This window comes from Aspergillus stella-maris, assembly GCF_047715825.1.
Source record: "Aspergillus stella-maris strain CBS 113639 unplaced genomic scaffold BDV14scaffold_84, whole genome shotgun sequence".
NCBI classification, from domain to species: domain Eukaryota; kingdom Fungi; phylum Ascomycota; class Eurotiomycetes; order Eurotiales; family Aspergillaceae; genus Aspergillus; species Aspergillus stella-maris.
Genome location: NW_027396878.1, coordinates 87,096 through 102,893, shown reverse-complemented (window position 1 = coordinate 102,893; position 15,798 = coordinate 87,096). Strand labels below are relative to the sequence as shown.

At 52.0% G+C, this 15,798-nt stretch overlaps 5 protein-coding genes across 5 annotated transcripts; 2 read left to right on the top strand and 3 right to left on the bottom strand.

The window, feature by feature from the left end:
• Positions 1-34: 34 nt before the first annotated feature.
• Positions 35-1,753, top strand: BDV14DRAFT_148635 (alkene reductase). The gene has a single exon (XM_073766515.1). The coding sequence runs from the start codon at positions 427-429 to the stop codon at positions 1,567-1,569; it is 1,143 nt and encodes a 380-aa protein (XP_073623173.1). The 5' UTR covers positions 35-426; the 3' UTR covers positions 1,570-1,753.
• A 2,246-nt stretch (positions 1,754-3,999) lies between these two features.
• BDV14DRAFT_183163 (uncharacterized protein) lies at positions 4,000-4,451 on the bottom strand. Its single transcript, XM_073770338.1, has 2 exons — positions 4,149-4,451; positions 4,000-4,020 (listed from the first exon to the last, which is right to left on the bottom strand). Exon 1 carries the CDS (start codon positions 4,306-4,308, stop codon positions 4,150-4,152), a length of 159 nt encoding a protein of 52 aa, XP_073623172.1. The 5' UTR covers positions 4,309-4,451; the 3' UTR covers positions 4,000-4,020; position 4,149.
• Positions 4,452-6,847: 2,396 nt separating this feature from the next.
• On the top strand, positions 6,848-8,642 carry BDV14DRAFT_148525 (acetate uptake transporter family protein). The gene is made up of 4 exons (XM_073766514.1): positions 6,848-6,984; positions 7,311-7,739; positions 7,791-7,962; positions 8,012-8,642. The coding sequence occupies exons 2-4, from the start codon at positions 7,342-7,344 to the stop codon at positions 8,333-8,335; spliced, it is 894 nt and encodes a 297-aa protein (XP_073623171.1). The 5' UTR covers positions 6,848-6,984; positions 7,311-7,341; the 3' UTR covers positions 8,336-8,642.
• Positions 8,643-9,555: 913 nt separating this feature from the next.
• Positions 9,556-12,865, bottom strand: BDV14DRAFT_183154 (uncharacterized protein). The gene is made up of 4 exons (XM_073770337.1): positions 11,536-12,865; positions 11,170-11,486; positions 11,010-11,125; positions 9,556-10,963 (listed from the first exon to the last, which is right to left on the bottom strand). Exons 1-4 carry the CDS (start codon positions 12,515-12,517, stop codon positions 10,219-10,221), a joined length of 2,160 nt encoding a protein of 719 aa, XP_073623170.1. The 5' UTR covers positions 12,518-12,865; the 3' UTR covers positions 9,556-10,218.
• A 394-nt stretch (positions 12,866-13,259) lies between these two features.
• On the bottom strand, positions 13,260-15,643 carry BDV14DRAFT_148462 (ENTH domain protein). The gene is made up of 5 exons (XM_073766513.1): positions 15,510-15,643; positions 15,210-15,447; positions 14,967-15,157; positions 14,808-14,919; positions 13,260-14,758 (listed from the first exon to the last, which is right to left on the bottom strand). The coding sequence occupies exons 1-5, from the start codon at positions 15,555-15,557 to the stop codon at positions 13,491-13,493; spliced, it is 1,857 nt and encodes a 618-aa protein (XP_073623169.1). The 5' UTR covers positions 15,558-15,643; the 3' UTR covers positions 13,260-13,490.
• Positions 15,644-15,798: the final 155 nt, after the last annotated feature.

The following is a 15,798-nucleotide window of genomic DNA, read 5'->3' as shown; positions in this document are numbered from 1 at the left end:
AACCACAACACAGAGTAGAGTATCCCTTGGTTGACTTTGTAAAAACTCTGCCTCAGGCTCGCCACCGGAGACTTTCCCCTGCGCAACATTCATCCGAGGCGTGGCCAGCCTGAGGCGCAAGTGGACCTGCCTGAGTAATTACCCTCAAATCAAGATCTTGCTAAGCACCTCTCGCACCCGGCACCGACTCCGAGGCCGTGGAAGGTTCCCGTGTATACCGGTTTCCGTGGGTCGTGCTTGTACAGAGGAGATTTGGAAGCAGGTTTCGATGGCAAAGTATGGAGTAGACTACTATAAAATTTAACATATCCTCAACCCCTTTCCTTTCAATTGCTCTATCCACATTACACCTCTTTATCTCTACATTCTACCTTACCTTCGCCTTCTACTTCTCCTATCCTCTACGACCATCTTCAAACCGCCAAAATGGACTCCTCCCGCCTCTTCACCCCCTTAAAAGTCGGCGCCAACACGCTCTCCCACCGCCTCTCCCTAGCCCCCATGACCCGCTTCCGCGTAAATCCAGGCCATATTCCCCAGGATACAGTCTCCGAGTACTACGCGCAGCGCGGCAGTGTCCCCGGCACACTCCTCATCACCGAAGCGATCCTCATCTCCCCCCGCCCCGGAACATACGAGCACGTCCCCGGCATCTATACAAAGGAGCAAATTGCGCAATGGAAGACCGTCACGGACGCCGTGCACAAGAAGGGCTCGTTTATCTTTGCTCAACTTTGGGCTCTAGGCCGCGTTGCCGATCCCGCTGCGACGAAGGTCGATGGCGGCGAGAATGCAGTTCCTATGTCCTCGTCAGCTACACCGGTTGGAGAGGGCGGCGCGGCGCCGAAGGAAATGAGTGAGGAGGATATCCGCGGCGTGATCAGCGATTTCGCTCAAGCCGCGAAGAACGCAATTGAAGCTGGTTTCGACGGCGTCGAGATCCACGGTGCGAATGGGTACCTTGTTGACCAGTTCATCCAGAATGCCGTGAACAAGCGCTCTGATTCCTGGGGTGGAAGCGTGCAGAACCGTGCACGGTTCCCCATTGAAGTTATCAAGGCTGTTGTTGATGCTGTTGGTGCGGAGCGCACGGCCATTCGGTACTCACCTTGGGGACTGTTCCAGGGGATGGGTACGGACCCTGCGCCCGAACTGCAGGAGCAGTTTGCGTACGTCGCGAAGAAGACTGCTGAGTTTAGCCTTGCGTATGTGCATCTCGTTGAGGCGCGGATTGCGGGCAATGCCGAGACCGATGAGACGGAGGGCAAGGATCTCAAGTTCTTCTTTGAGGCGTATGGCAAGGCTAGCCCTGTTATGGTTGCGGGTGGGTATGTTGGTGAGACGGCGCGCCAGGCTGTCGATGCCGAGTACAAGGATTACGATACTCTTGTTGCGATTGGAAGGCCTTGGACCGCGAACCCTGACCTTCCTTTCCGTGTGCGCAAGGAGATTCCCTTCAAGCCTTTTGAGCGCGAGCACTTTTATAGTGTGAAGAGCCCGGTTGGGTATGCGGATTATGAGTTTAGTGAGGAGTGGAAGGCTGAGAATGCCGCTACTGCTGCTGCGTAATGATTTGGGACGGAATATTGTTGCTGTTGCATAGCGTGCGGTTGTTTGTCTTTTGGTTTAGATCTGATAGACTTGCTTCTTAACGATAAAGTTGTTTGATGCTCGTTACTATGCTGTATTATGATCAGTTGTCTTGTAGATTCTTTGCTCATGCGCTGAATGCGGCAGCGGATGTTGTTAGCAAGTTGGCAACCTGCATAGCGCAAGGTACGCTGTTTGACTTCATGATGTAGTGTCATTCCGTCGCGACATGGTCATTCAGTGCGCAGCTTTCTCGTGCGCATACTTTTGTCCAGGCGCAAGGCGCATCCAGCACATCATGTTTGAAGGAGCAGTTGCGATGTCTCAACTTGCCGACAAGTGCTTTAATGGACAATGTTAGCATGTACTGTGTGTGGCCACAAGCCAGTCTGGAGAAGAAAACGCTTAGCACATCGTACTGCCCGGGATTGGTACATCGTGCTTGCTGTGCGGTAACCGTATTGCATAGTGCATGCCAAAATCCAAGCTTCTCGCATGATTCTGACCGGAGTCGCAAATCGCAAGCGAAAGCTGCATTGCAGTGATGGATCTGCAATTCAGCAGCTATCGCCCCGCAACGCGACGAAAAATCGCCGAGGAGGAATTCTGTCTTCTCTTGCAAGTTGCAAGTCAAAGCTTGAACGAAAGGTAGCGGGGTAGCGAGCGTCTGTGAAATTGCTCGAACCAACCGTGACCTCTTCTGTACGGCGTACGCGCTTGTCGCGCGCAAAAAATGTATCTAGTCCGAAGCCGGAGAATCCTACTCTACAGAAATGCAATTAGTCAATGTCACCATGCAGAGTGCTCCGTGAGAGTAGACATCTTTAATCTCGTAGCGGTGAGAAAATATCTCACTGTATCTTAGACTCGGATAAGAGATCGCCGCAAAAGCTCTCTCCGCACGAGGGTCTAAAGAGCACAATCTGGTTACCATCGTCATGATCGTCAGCGACGCAGAGTTAGACTCAAATTGGTGAGCTAGCCCAGTCGCGCGGATCATATGATGCAGCTGCAGGTAGCTATTTACCTTAGCTCCTCAACAACTCTAAGTCTGACTGTTCATTGTCGGACTCTGACGGACCCCCTCCCAGCCCCAACCCACGAGCTTGACATCGTATGATGGTGCCGCGCTAATCGACAAGGTTGAGTCTAGTGAGTAGGACTTCGTACAACGTGGGCGAGATAATCGGGCTTGTGTTTCCATAGCGCCCAGGCTGATGTGGAGATTCTCCAAGGTCTTGGTCTTCAATAGACAGTTTATGGACCATGGTGCTTGCTGCAATAATGTAGAATGTGCTGACAATGGCAAGGGTTCAGGGACGAAATTTTGGCCTATCGCTTTCTTTTGCTTCATGCCAGGCACGTACCAAAGTCCATACATAAAGAGGAGCAGTAACCAGGTGTCCGCTCCGCCGAACCGATTCAGCACCGGGTTGAATGTGGAGGACTGCACTAACTCCGTATCATACCCTCGGTACTCTGTAGACACAATTCCCCAGAGTCCGCGACCCAGGCACCTGGCTCAGGACAAGAGGTTCCTGACTTCTGGATACACAAATGATATCTGACTTGCTGAGCCTGATGGTTGACCTGATTCGGACTCGAATTGCGTCTCGGCAGTGGGGCCTCGGCATTGGGGCAATCTGGGGTGCCGAATGGGCCGGATGGATGGATGGTTGGATGGCGTTGCTGACTCTGCACGCTTTAGTGACGTCTTACCATGGTACAATTTGAGAATCCTGCGACCAGAATAGGAATCTTCAGGTTCGTCCAGAGGTACCAGAATTCAGTAAGCTCAGTTACTGGATGTTCGGATGTTCTTTTGGTGCAGAATGACAAAGTCGATTGAACAATCAGCGCGAGCTCGGCCGGCGATCCCCCTCATCCCGTGACCTGCAAGGCGCAAAACCGGGATATGCATCGTCATGGCACGCCTTACTGGTCTGCAGAGTATAGGCGAACGCTGAATGGCTGATGGATATGTCAAGAGACCAAAGCTCAGCTCCTGCTGTTCTCGGCCACGTTGAACCTCCGCGGTATGCTTCCGAGCGACCAGCTCAACACAGTTCTGGGCAAGAGTACCATAGCCGTAGCTGATCATGGCCTGCAATTGAACAATTTGCTTGATGTTATCTTGTTACCCGCTGCCAGTGACGCTGCAGCCCTATTCCCGCTGTAGATCACCACGAAGCTCAATTCTTCCAAATTGTCATACTGATTCTGACTCGAATGGGCCTCTCCCCACGATCAACGTGGTTGTCCACTTGTTCCCCATACCGATGACTCGGATACGAAGCATATTCGTACGAGAGACACTCTTGCGGGTCGCTGACCTGTGCACTGCACGTGGGGTATACCAAGCCGGGGAAAAGGAAGGTCTGTATACGGACTGCCGACAACCGAAAATTCATTGTATGCCTGAATAGGACTCTTCTTGGTCGTCAGCTCAGGTTCGCGATCCGTAGGTTGAAAAATTGGTAAGACGGTATGGAGTCTGGAATCCGGGGTCTGGAGTATGACCCCATTTGACAAACATTCGACGATGCAGGCGAAAGTACCTCATTGGTAAGCTAGCCGTGCCGTTGTCCCGTCTCGATGACTGGCGCAATAGAAGGACAACTCATGCCGAGACGCTTGATGTGCCACGGGTTGATCGACAGGGTATAGTCCGCAGACTATAGCTATAGTCAGCCGTAGGTACATGAGACTTGGAGGCATGAAGCGCAACAGACTCGATCATGGTGTCGCATCTTGGCGGACCTGCGGCGACTGGGGGTTCAGGTCGTAAATTATACCATGCTCAATCTCGGTGTGCAGTCCCGTGTTAGTCGGGCACATCGAAGCCTTTGAAACAAGCATTCGTACCAGGTGTTGCTATATTAATAACCCGAGAGGCAACCGGTGGCTGCAGCGTCACGGTTAGACCGTTCTAGCTGCATAAAATTCCCACCAATGATACCCTCGGGGCAGGGAGAATAAGCCAGAGCCCAGACTCTAGAAGAGCTCGGCTTAATCAATATTGATAGATTGCAACAGAAATGAAATCAGCCAAGGGGGAGCTCAAACTACCCCATGATTTGTTGACAGTTGACACTAGTGACTGGATACTGACATGCTGGGGTGACTACGAGGCACAACACTTTTTTCGCTCAATTAGGAGCGGAGAATGCGCCTCATACCGGCAAAGTGCGAGCAAGAGCCAGCCAGAAAGTATATTATCAATAACGAGGCGCAGGCCGTTTCAGTTTGAAGGAACGAGTTGGTATGGTCTCTGCTGCAAGGTCCATCCCCAGCCGTGCTTGAGGTCGTCGTTTCACAAATTGGTTGACCCAAAGTAGTACTATATGCGGATGCAAGGGGTAGCGGCCTAGTCAAATAGTGTCCTGAAGTCGGGGCCGGACTGCTCTGTAGATTCTTGTAGTTGCATACTGTTGCCAGGGAGCTGTTGAAGATATTCCTCGCACGGCGCCAAGTCGGTGACCGAGCAGGTCGATTTGCAGCGACTGACTCTTAATTACTGTCAAGCTGTCACAGTTTCATGCTAATCGGATAGTCTACGATAGGGTAAGACAACGACAGCGGGAAAGATTGGAACCGCTATGCAAATGTGAAACCGTAATCTTAATCTTGTCGCAAACTGGCGTTTGATCGACTGGGGAGCGATTGTTCTGCGCCATGGAACAACAAGGGAGCCAAGTCCAGACTTGAAGCGAAATGAATACTGCTGTGCCACTCTCGTAGAGAACCACCCGCGGATTCGGTGGCAGCTCCCCGGTCGGCCACTACTTCCTGCAATCGGCTGCTAAGGTTTCGATGGAGCCTTGCTGCGGCTGGACAGTGGAAAGTGGTCTCCGTTCTCGCAGTGGTCTCAGTCTCAAGCACGCAGGAAACACATTGTGGTGGGCGATCTCTCGGGATAATGTACGCGCAAGACAGCTGTGATCGCAGCGGGAGACGGCAGTATCCATCCTATAGTCTACCGAAGGCGATAGTGCGAGCAAAAAAACCTCAACTGCCGTTTAGTTCAAGCTTTTGGGTTAGCAAAGAGGCTAGACACGAGAAGAGACCGAGGCAAAAGAGCAGAGACCCACGTAGCTACCAGTGGTCTAGCATCGACGATTCCAGGTCGCAGAGGCTAGAGGCTAGAGCCCACCAGCTGTTCGCTTCCCAAATTAGCCGAATTTCCGGCCGTCCGTGTCATCAGAAATTAGTTCGCTGAAAAGTTGCTGGGTGTTGTTCCCTTGATCCCAACAAACTCTCGGGTCGGGAGAGGGTCCAGCATCGCAAATAATGGAATTGAGCACGAGGGACAGATGCGAGGATCGGCGCTGCGGAGAGCTCATGGCAGACTGCGAAAAAAGTGAGCAAGTGGTGACGGCAATGACGGGTCACGGGAAGCTGACTAAGACGGATGCTCCGGGTGCAACAGTACAATATGAACAGCAGTATCCGTATAGTGATCATGAGACCTTGTGATTATAATTTGGACAGTTACTACAACTCAAGGTACGTAATAATAAGCCTGTGCCCAGAAAGGATGCGAATCCAGGCACGTTAGAGCAGGGATAATTGAGCCAGCGCAGGGAGCATGGCGTCGAAGGCGTCCATAGTCGAGATTGGCACTCGTACGGGATTACGGCGCTGGAACACAGACCCGCTTACAAGGCCGCACCAAGAGCCAACCATAAATCCTGCCAGCCTTTTAGAGGTCTTGTCATTGGCCAAGGCCCGGGTATCCCCCACCAAGGCTACTCCGCTTTTATTTCCGGGGTTCGCTCATTTCGTCACACTCGGTAATTTTGGCACGCTTCCTTTCTTCCAGAGTATACTACCAAATAATGTGTAGGTAGTAGAGTGTAGACTCACCTGCCGCTTCCAGTAAGCAACCCAGTTCGCTTTCAGGGTCGCAGAGTTGATCGCTCACTTTCCATTCATCCTTGGTCCCCCCAGCTGCACTCTCCGCACTTTGCTGCTCGGGGTTGAGGGGCTTCTCGTCCACGGTTCCGGGGAGTTACCTCTTTGCCAGCAACCTATATCTACCGCTGCTGCGCTCGTACAAACTGACTGAAGTGGCACAACTCGACTCAGTTTTGTCATTCATCCGCTGTCTTCCAAGTGTTGTTCGCGTCTATCGATCTCAAAGTTCAACTAACAGCTGCTAAAGCCGCCGGCGTGTTCTCAACCCATTTAATTGTCCCCTTTTGTGGATAGAAACAGGCCCATCGCAACGCACATCATTCTGCTCGCAGACCCTCGCCTCCACTCGCTGCAGCCACTGGAGAAGCCAATCTGACTGCGCTGTTCCGCTCGATTTTTTCCACCGGGGAAATCAAATCAAAACAAAACGAGAAGGCAAGCTAGCTGATCAACTAACGGTGCTTCCTCCCTGTTTCGGTAAGTTGCTGCAACTCTGCGTTCGTCCGGCCTGGCGTCCATCCTGCCCGTGCATACTTATTGCCTTGCTTCCCTGCTTTTGCGACTCCCTCTTTCTCCTCTCTATCTCCCTTGTTGTTTCTTCCCCCAGATCTTCTCGCGGACCAGCTCCCTTGCTTGATCCACCTCAGCTGTGCTGTGCGCAACTTTGTTTCCCATACCCTTTTTTATCTGTTGAGGCGAGCCTCACACCTTTTTCTCCTCCCATACCCAGCTAGCTGGTTTACCTCGAAAAGAAACACCACGAAAAAAAATATCAAAACTCGAAACTAATACCTTATTTGAAGTTCGATCGCATCAACTTCAAACTCAATCACCATGTCTGCTGAACAACACCACGGCCTTGAGAAGGACCTCGGTACTACCGGTGGTCCTGCTGCTGCCGCTCCCAATGCTCCTGCGGCCCCCAATGGCCTTGCTCCTACTATGACTGCCGAGGAGCACCAGTCGCGCTTTGGCTACGGTCCTCTGTCGCACGTCAACACCAAGGAGGCCGTTCTCCGCCCCTTCGGTGGTGAGTTCCAGCCCGGTCTGTACAAGTCGGTCGAGTCGCGCAAGATCGCCAACCCTGCTCCTCTGGGTCTGAGTGCTTTCGCCCTCACCACTTTCGTCCTCTCTGCCATCAACATGCGCGCGCGTGACATTACTGAGCCCAACATTGTCATTGCTCTCGCTTTCGGTTATGGTGGTCTTGTTCAATTGCTTGCTGGCATGTGGTAAGTATTAACGTCGTCAGAATCGCATGCGCGCAAAGCTAACGTGCCCAGGGAAATGGCTGTCGGAAACACCTTCGGTGCTACTGCTCTGTCCTCCTATGGTGGTTTCTGGATCTCCTTCGCTATTGTCCTCACGCCCGGCGGTTTCAACATTCAGAACGCTCTCTCCGAGAACGGCACTGACGAAACCATGTTCTATAACTCGTTCGGATTGTTCCTCATGGTAGGTCTGGCCGATTGTATTCGTGAAGCGCTGTCGCTAACAACACTAGGGATGGTTCATCTTCACCACGATCATGCTGTTCTGCACCTTGAGATCCACCGTTGCCTTCTTCCTGCTGTTCTTCTTCCTCGACCTGGCCTTCCTGATGCTCGGTATCGGATACATTCAGCGCGATGACTCCAACGCTCCCAACCCTCCTGTCATCAAGGCTGGTGGCATGTTCGGTCTCCTGGCTGCCTTTGCTGCGTGGTACAACGCTCTTGCGGGTATCGCCGATAGCAGCAACAGCTTTTTCGTCATCCCGGTTGCCCACTTCCCCTGGTCGCCCACCGGCCGCGCCCGTCGCGAGAAGAGCGAGCGCGAGACTGTCTAAACTCCTCATTCAAGCGAATGAATCGAATAGGATAGCATATAGCTCTATTCGTTGGGAGGTACACTCAATCAAACCAATGCAGATTCACGATATACTCTGCAGTAATATCAGATACCCAATTGTGTAAGACCATCGTTGTCGCCTCGACGTTTTGGATATGATTCGATTCGGTCCGGCTCGGATTTGGATTCGGAATCGGGTTGGGGCTGGCAGCGAGGGAGGCGTATGTGCCTTGGTCTTGCGGTATATGTGACGGTTTTCCTTTCTGTTTCCTATTGCTATGCTTGTAATTATCTGTTTAGTCTAATTCCGTTTAATGTGACGTGATGAATCAATACCCACCTTTCTTGCCTTCCTACCTTTGTCACCTTTCTCACTTTTGTCCATCCTTGCCTTGACGTTGTTGTCGAGTCCGGGTCATTGTTCTCAATCGTAGCGCAAGTTCATGATGTTCAACTTGGCGGTAGGTCTGGTCTCATCGTTCTTGTCATTGACTCGCTGTAACGGTTGTCCGTGTTGTCATCCTCCTGATATGAACTTGGCGTGAGCATGATAGAAGGTCAAGTCATCAACGTTCCCTGCCTGAAAGCCCTTCGTGAGTCCAGTCAACCTGACCTAGTTAGCGCAATCTGCCCTTGGGCGTTAGTAGTAGAGTAAGTAACACGATGCCAAAGCAAAGCACGCAAGCCCAGCATATATCGATAGCAGTATAGCTTGTCAACAATACTAAAAGAGGTAGGAAGTAGGTAAGTAAGTAGGTAAACAACCCAGCCAAGTGGAAACACCAAACCACCAAAAAGAAGAACAGAAAAGAACGGGAAGAGGAAGACCCTGCTTATAAGAATGGACCTCCAACTCCAACAAGTAACAGCCAGAGCAAGAAAAAGACCCATCTGTCATGCTAACATATACTAAAACTTGACCACGGCAAGTGGGGTGGGGATTCTTCGGCGATGGTTCGGCCTCAGCCTTGTCTGCTGCCATTACTTGCATAGTGTGAGTGAGGGATTTTGGTGTAGAGCGGACGAAACTCGGGCGGTGGAAGTTCGGCGGTTCGGTGTTCTCCTTCACAATCACCACCTATTTACTTTTAGTCTACGGGACGGGTACACTATGTACGGGAGGATGAGGTGACGGGTTGGCAGGTCCACTTCTTTCGTGAACTAGTTTATGTACAGAGTATACTCCTCTTATTCAGTTTATTTCCTGCAGAATGTGACGTTTACTAGTAAGTTGAAGGTTGGAGAACACATACTCGGAAGCCGGAAGTATACTGGGTATGCCCGGCTTTTGTTTACATGGTGTAGACACCGACACACTTCTAATCATAATGGAAGAAGGGATCGCGTCTTACATGTCATCTGTAGGTGGATAAGAAAAAGCGCAGGTAGTGAGTGGAAAAGCAAAACCTGCTTACTGTAGTGTGTAGGTAGACTACCTCCGTGAAATCTCCGAGGTGCAGTGCAGAATGCAGGATAATGTACAGGGTGACACCTGCAATGTCTTGTCAAGCCTTGGCTCAAGTCATAACTCCATACTTCTCTGACTACCTAGGTACCTTGCCTTGATTAAAACACGCTGATCAAAATGACCGAAAGACGAAGACGTTGGATTGCGATGTCCAAATTTCGACTGATCGCCGAATATATATCTCTCATATCTTTCAATACAACTCGAAAATTAGAACAATGCAAGGGTATTCATTCATCACGACATGGCTCATCTAGTTAGTCCATGCCTCATTAGGTAAGTATGTAGATACATAGCTGCTGCTGTATGCTATAAGTATAGATAATATGGGTAGGTTGATATGTGCATAACAATCATCTCGCTCATCTCGTCTCGTCTCGTCTCGCTTAGGTTTTTGTTCTGTTCAAGTGCAATTATACAATGCTAACCTGGCCCGCCGGCGAAGTGTGGAGCTCGTCCCACAGTGCCCGGAGCGGGCCCAGGTAGCACCGGTCGACGTAGAAGTAGTTGAACAGAATCGCGCGGAGCTGCTGCCATGTTTGAACGCCCTGTAACCGGATAGTCGAGGCGAGTTCGTTGACGAAGAAGGAGCGCTGGCTGTGGATGCGGGTGCTGCAGGCTCCTACGAAGAGAAGCCAGATGAGCAGGTCGCGGCAGAGGTGGTAGCACCCTGCGCGGATAGTAGACTCAAGCCCCATTTGCAGCGCGATGATAGGTTTGGGAAAGACGGGCGCGATTTGAGGGTAAAAGTCCCAGATGGCGCTGTTGTGGAAGAGGAGGCAGGCGAGGCGAACGCAGCCTTCGATTGTGGCGTCGCCTTTGACTTCGCCCGAGGAGGTGTACCGGTCGCTGTGGAGGGCGTATTCGACGTACAGGACTTCAGTGTTGTAGTAGCATTCCGTCTCCTCGTCGAAATCTTGCTCCTGCGGGCCGTTCTTGATCCAGTCTGCGTACCAGACCAGTTCTGTCAGGTCGTAGATGATTTTGGACATGGTGTCGCTGAAGACGCCGGGTATCTGAATCAATGAAACCAAGCCGGAGGCGGTGGATTCCAGCTCTTTGTATGGTGGTGTGATGGTGAGGTTTTGAGGACGGGCTTGACGGACAAACGGGAAGATCGGCTTCGTAAAGGACATGCATGCGACACGAATATCGGTCCTGCGACTGTTAGTATGAATCATGGTATAAGACGCGGGAGACCAACCATGAAATTTGAAAACGAACATCGTCGGCAACATCTGCGAAGCTGATTCGCATGCCAACCATCTGTCTGAGTCCTGCCAGATGAATTTTGAGATAGTCCGGGTCTCCCGTTGCAATCTGCAAAGTCAGCAGAAGCCTCAAAATAGGCAAAAGAGACGTACCTCAACCGTCAACAAGACCGATACAGCCGCAATCAGCTCATCGCTAGCGGCCTTGATAGGATCTGACAAGCCCTCGTTGACCAGTCGGATGGTCTCACCACGGTGGTGGAATGTATCGAGGAGAAGCACGCTCGAGCTCTTTTTCTCGTCTGTCAATGGAAACTCGCCGCATTCGAGTGCGGAATTCGTCGCAGCGACACAGATACAGGCGTGAAGTGAAGCAGGGTCGTGTGATACGAGCGAGGCCCAGTGAGCTTCGAGCTTAGCACCGTACCGACGTTGTAGAGGATACGCGAGTCGCGTTAATTTGCATAAGACTGTCTTTATTAGCATGCTTGTGGCAATGATAAGGTGCAGGGAGCTTACAGTGTTGCAGGTGTCGATACATACGATCCGATAGCGGAGTATGCATTGTGTTGAAAGGATCACTCGTCCCTTGACCGACATATGTATATGGTGTTGAATCTTGGACAACAGCAAGAGCCTTACTATCATCCGTAACCCCATAATTGTCCACAGAATCCTCAGAAACCACAGGATACCCATCGCCGATATCGGCCACGGGCTCTGGCTCTTCTTTGATAGTTTCATGTTCAGGCGACGGGGATTTCGATGAAGCCGTCGAGGTCGTAGGCGAAGAGTGAAGAGTCTGCGATGTCTTTCGCGGCTTCTTCCTCGAAGGTTGACCTGACTCGGCTATGATAGAGGGACCAGTCGAGCTGGACGTCGTTTCGACAGGTTGAAAAGCGAGGTGTTTCCACGCCTTGCTCTTGTACCGCTTATCCGTCTCGAGTCTCTTCTTGCGGTTATGCTCGGACATAACATGAGACCGAATGAGCTTCAATGTTTCCTCTCGAGTCCCCTCCGCCACTGACTGCGGGTCATTATGCACCCAGAACAGGGTTGATTTGCCTTGCGATGCATTGCCCTGCTTCCGCGGCTTGCGGACTTTGGTCGCGGATGTCTTTGATGAGCCTTGGCGAGGAGGCTCGCTTACTATCGGTTGTTGAACGACATTTGGTTCTTCGTGTGCCTCGGGCACCATGGACGGAGGAGGGACATGGGAGTGTATTTGTGACTGCGAGTGCGGCGTGAGGGAGGGCGGGGAGTCTGTAGGATGCTGCGGCGGAGGCGGATGGTATTGGTGATGGTGGTGGAGTTGATAGGGATTGTTGATGCTATTGTCTTGAGCAGCCCATGGCGACGGAGTCGGTCTGGGCACAGAGGGGAGAATAGGTAGGGAATGTTGAGAGAAAGCGTTAGGATTGGGCAGGTAATGACCGTGGTGGTGGTGGTGGTCGGCGACCGTGGGAAGAGCCGTGGAAGGAAGAGAGTTCTTGGCGTCCATCGCACAGGCTCGGGCGCAGGCGCAGGTTTCGCAATTCACAGAACTCGCTGGCGATCTTCATGCCCATGGGCTACCATTATTTTCCTGGACAGGCAAGATGGCGAGGACAAGGCGAGCGGAGAAACGGGGGAGAGGTGAGAATTGGCAGCAGAAGGAAAAGCTGAATGGTCAGCGCACTGCCCCTATCAGGAAAAGCCCATGTCTTGCGAAACTCGGGGGTGGGCGAGAGCTGTGGGCACCTGCACTGGGCAAAGTACTGGCGTGGCGGTGACGGGTGACTGACAAGGACCAAGGGGCTGGGGTGTGAGAAATGAAAGAAAAGAAGAGAACAGCAATAACTAATAATATGGAGGGGAATCCGGCTGGAGGTAGTGCAGAGCTAAGCAAGAAGGAAGCAGATTGGCAGATTGGAAGCGATTCGACTGAGGCTGAGGAGCGGAGAGCACTGGGCCGTTGTATCGGTCTTCAGTCTTCAGTCTTCAGTAGATATTCTTCAGTAGATAGTCTTTGACTTTCGAGAACTTAAGCAGCAGAACTTCAAGAGGCTAATTAGTTCTTTTCTACTCTCTTCTCCTCTTCTCCTCTTCGACTCTTCGACTCTTCTTCAATTCTTCTCACTTCTCTTCCTCCCAGGAACGACCAATCAACACTCCCACCGCGCAGTTCTGGATCTCGGATGCTGCGGCTGCCGGTGTCCGGGTGGAGTCGCGTGTCGGCGACCACTCGATTGCTCTTGATAAGTTGCCCAGATTCTGATCGCCCCGGGTATAGTTTCCTCCCACATGGCCATGCCTGAAGATTAAAGGAACAATGCCTGCATTAATGCTTATCCAGACTATTACTACAGGTCGCCCGCCCTGCGAGCAGTATGCAAATCAGGTTAATGGGGTCAAGGCCAGTACACGAATAGGAATGAAATTAGGAATATCAATGCATGTTTAACAATACCACGGGCGCAGACCGATCGAGATCGTCATGAAAATCCCGGCCGCGGGAACACTGAGATCGTTTCCAGCTGTTCCAGTCCGCCCATTGTCCCCTGCTGCCCATTGGCCTGCCACCCCGGCCCGCTCTGTTGTACAAGTGTGCTTTGTCGAAATGGATTCGTACTTCCTGTGGGCGTGGGGCGGAGGGGTGCAGCGGCTGGCTGCAGCCCCTGCGACTGCTGCGGTGGTACAGACGAGCTCCGAGCAAATGGATTCGTCCCCGTCCGCTGTGGTTGGAGCGCTGCGGGCTGCTGTGGTACCTGGGGTTGTTGAAATGCCTGCGGGAAAGGTTCCGGTGCGTTGGGAGCGAATGATGCGTTGGCTGTGGACAATCTTTTCGCAAATGGGTTTGTGCTCTGGCGATTCAATGGTGACGCAGGCGGTGCAGGCCCGGTTGGCGTACTCATAAGCATCGATTGCCTAAACGGATTAGTGGTCTGAGGCTGCAGGCTGCTCTGTGACGCTTGCTGCTGCGGCGGGAATGCAGCAATGTTGTTCTGTGGAATAGGCGCCAGCTGGGACTGGAACCCTTGGGGCTGTGACTGGAACCCTTGGGGCTGTGACTGCGGTGTGTAACCTCCAAACCCGACTCCGGTCGCGGTAGCCTGAAGGGGCGCTGGCACTTGCTGTTGACCAAACTGGTTATCATTCTGCGGAGCAAAGGGGCCCCCGAAAGGTGCCCCAGGCTGTGCAAACCCTGTGGGCTGCATCTGGCCAAAGCCTGTGGGCTGAGGTTGCTGCTGGAACCCTGTCTGTTGCGGGAAGAATGCAGGTTGCTGTCCGGGGAAGCCGGTCTGTTGGAATTGCATGTTTTGGGGCTGTGGTTGTTGCTGCGCCTGAGCTGGCGGGCCTTCAATACTGTCAAAGAAATCGATGAGATTCGAGGGGGCTGCTGTTGTCTTCGGTTGCGGACTGGGTGCCGTCTTTGGTCGGGCGGGTGTAGGATTCGAGTTGGTGGTAGGTTTGTCACCTGTCGTAGAAGATGCTGCAAATGCACTCTTGTTAGGATCTTTGCCTTGTCGAGCAAGGTATTCTCTGCGACGCTGGTTAAAGTCCGGATCGTTCAAATCGTCTTCCAAGAGACGCGTCAGATCCGTAGAAGCGTGTTTCAGCTTGGGTATTTCCAGTCTTGTTGCAGATTGGAAGTGCCGAGCAACCCCTAGGAACTTGACCACCTCTTCAGTCTGTGCGGCAAATGTTTTGTAAATATCCAATGCGCGTTCACTATCGGGGCGTGACATTTCGAAGTAATGTTCTGCTACCGGTTAGCTGGATTTACATCGCAATTATATCGTCGCACTTGCCTAAGACGTTGATGGTGCCTTCGTTCATAACCGAGTATAGTGTCAATAGATCCAGAGTAAGCAGACGGAAGGCCGTCAAAGTGATCTCGTTCTCGACTTCATCCGTCAAGAGCTGAGGGCTGTTAGTCGTATCCCAATGGTGGAAATGTCAACACTCACGTCACATCGTAACAGCTCCTTTATTTGCTTTTGAACAACTTCGGTCTCTCGCAATAACCCCTTTTCGACAGTAAGTCGTTTCATCCGGCCTTGTCCGCTCCGTACATAGTCGGTCTTGGTCTGTTCAAAGGCTTTCGCGCGGGCAAGAAGATAGTGGGCATATCGTCGGATATTGCGACCCTGCGGTTGAACTGTTCATTGAGTAATCAGCACAGTACATTATCACTCTTTCGGCCAGCTTACCCTCCGACAGTCCATGAACAGCAATTTTCCGTGGGTTCTCTGCCATGTATTGCAGCGTAGCGTCCAGTTGGCCCTCCCTTATCATAAAGTGGATGACGATGAGGGCTTTGAACGCGATTGTCCATGTTGTATCGCGAACTCGAAGGTGCAGTGTCCGGAATATCTCAGCTACACCAGCTTCGCCCGTATGCGTTGCTACCAGGATGTGTTCGATGTATTTGGACTTAGGAGCCGCAAGCTGCCGTAAGAACAAATAATCAGCATTTGACTTCAGGAACGCGGACGAACAGCGCAACGTACCTTGACCTTGGTGGCCCCCTTAACCGACTTTTCAAAGTTCTGAGCCATTGTCCGGACTGTTTGGGTTTAGAATGGATTGCGACAAGATAAGGAGGGGTGGCAGGCGCGCGGTCGTGTATCCGCTCTCGCACAGGGGAACAGTTTGTAAGAAGTAATTCAAAGGTTGACAGTGACTACCGCGGATTATGAATTGGTTCGTCCACGCCAGTCCGAATGAGCGTCATGGTGGTTTAGGCCATCGCGAGAAACGTGTTTCAGGAGAAGATGGATCGGAGTAGGGACAGTAGTG

Bases quoted from the DNA above. Each gene is read 5' to 3' on its own strand.
- BDV14DRAFT_148635 (XM_073766515.1), top strand. From the start codon at position 427: ATGGACTCCTCCCGCCTCTTCACCCCCTTAAAAGTCGGCGCCAACACG.
- BDV14DRAFT_183163 (XM_073770338.1), bottom strand. From the start codon at position 4,308: ATGCCTCCAAGTCTCATGTACCTACGGCTGACTATAGCTATAGTCTGC.
- BDV14DRAFT_148525 (XM_073766514.1), top strand. From the start codon at position 7,342: ATGTCTGCTGAACAACACCACGGCCTTGAGAAGGACCTCGGTACTACC. The intron at 7,740-7,790 runs GTAAGTATTAAC...TAACGTGCCCAG, and splicing joins CAATTGCTTGCTGGCATGTG to GGAAATGGCTGTCGGAAACA. The intron at 7,963-8,011 runs GTAGGTCTGGCC...TAACAACACTAG, and splicing joins CGTTCGGATTGTTCCTCATG to GGATGGTTCATCTTCACCAC.
- BDV14DRAFT_183154 (XM_073770337.1), bottom strand. From the start codon at position 12,517: ATGGACGCCAAGAACTCTCTTCCTTCCACGGCTCTTCCCACGGTCGCC. The intron at 11,487-11,535 runs GTAAGCTCCCTG...TAATAAAGACAG, and splicing joins GTATCGACACCTGCAACACT to TCTTATGCAAATTAACGCGA. The intron at 10,964-11,009 runs GTTGGTCTCCCG...TAACAGTCGCAG, and splicing joins GTTCGTTTTCAAATTTCATG to GACCGATATTCGTGTCGCAT.
- BDV14DRAFT_148462 (XM_073766513.1), bottom strand. From the start codon at position 15,557: ATGGCTCAGAACTTTGAAAAGTCGGTTAAGGGGGCCACCAAGGTCAAG. The intron at 15,158-15,209 runs GTAAGCTGGCCG...CTCAATGAACAG, and splicing joins TGTTCATGGACTGTCGGAGG to TTCAACCGCAGGGTCGCAAT. The intron at 14,920-14,966 runs GTGAGTGTTGAC...AACAGCCCTCAG, and splicing joins AGGAGCTGTTACGATGTGAC to CTCTTGACGGATGAAGTCGA.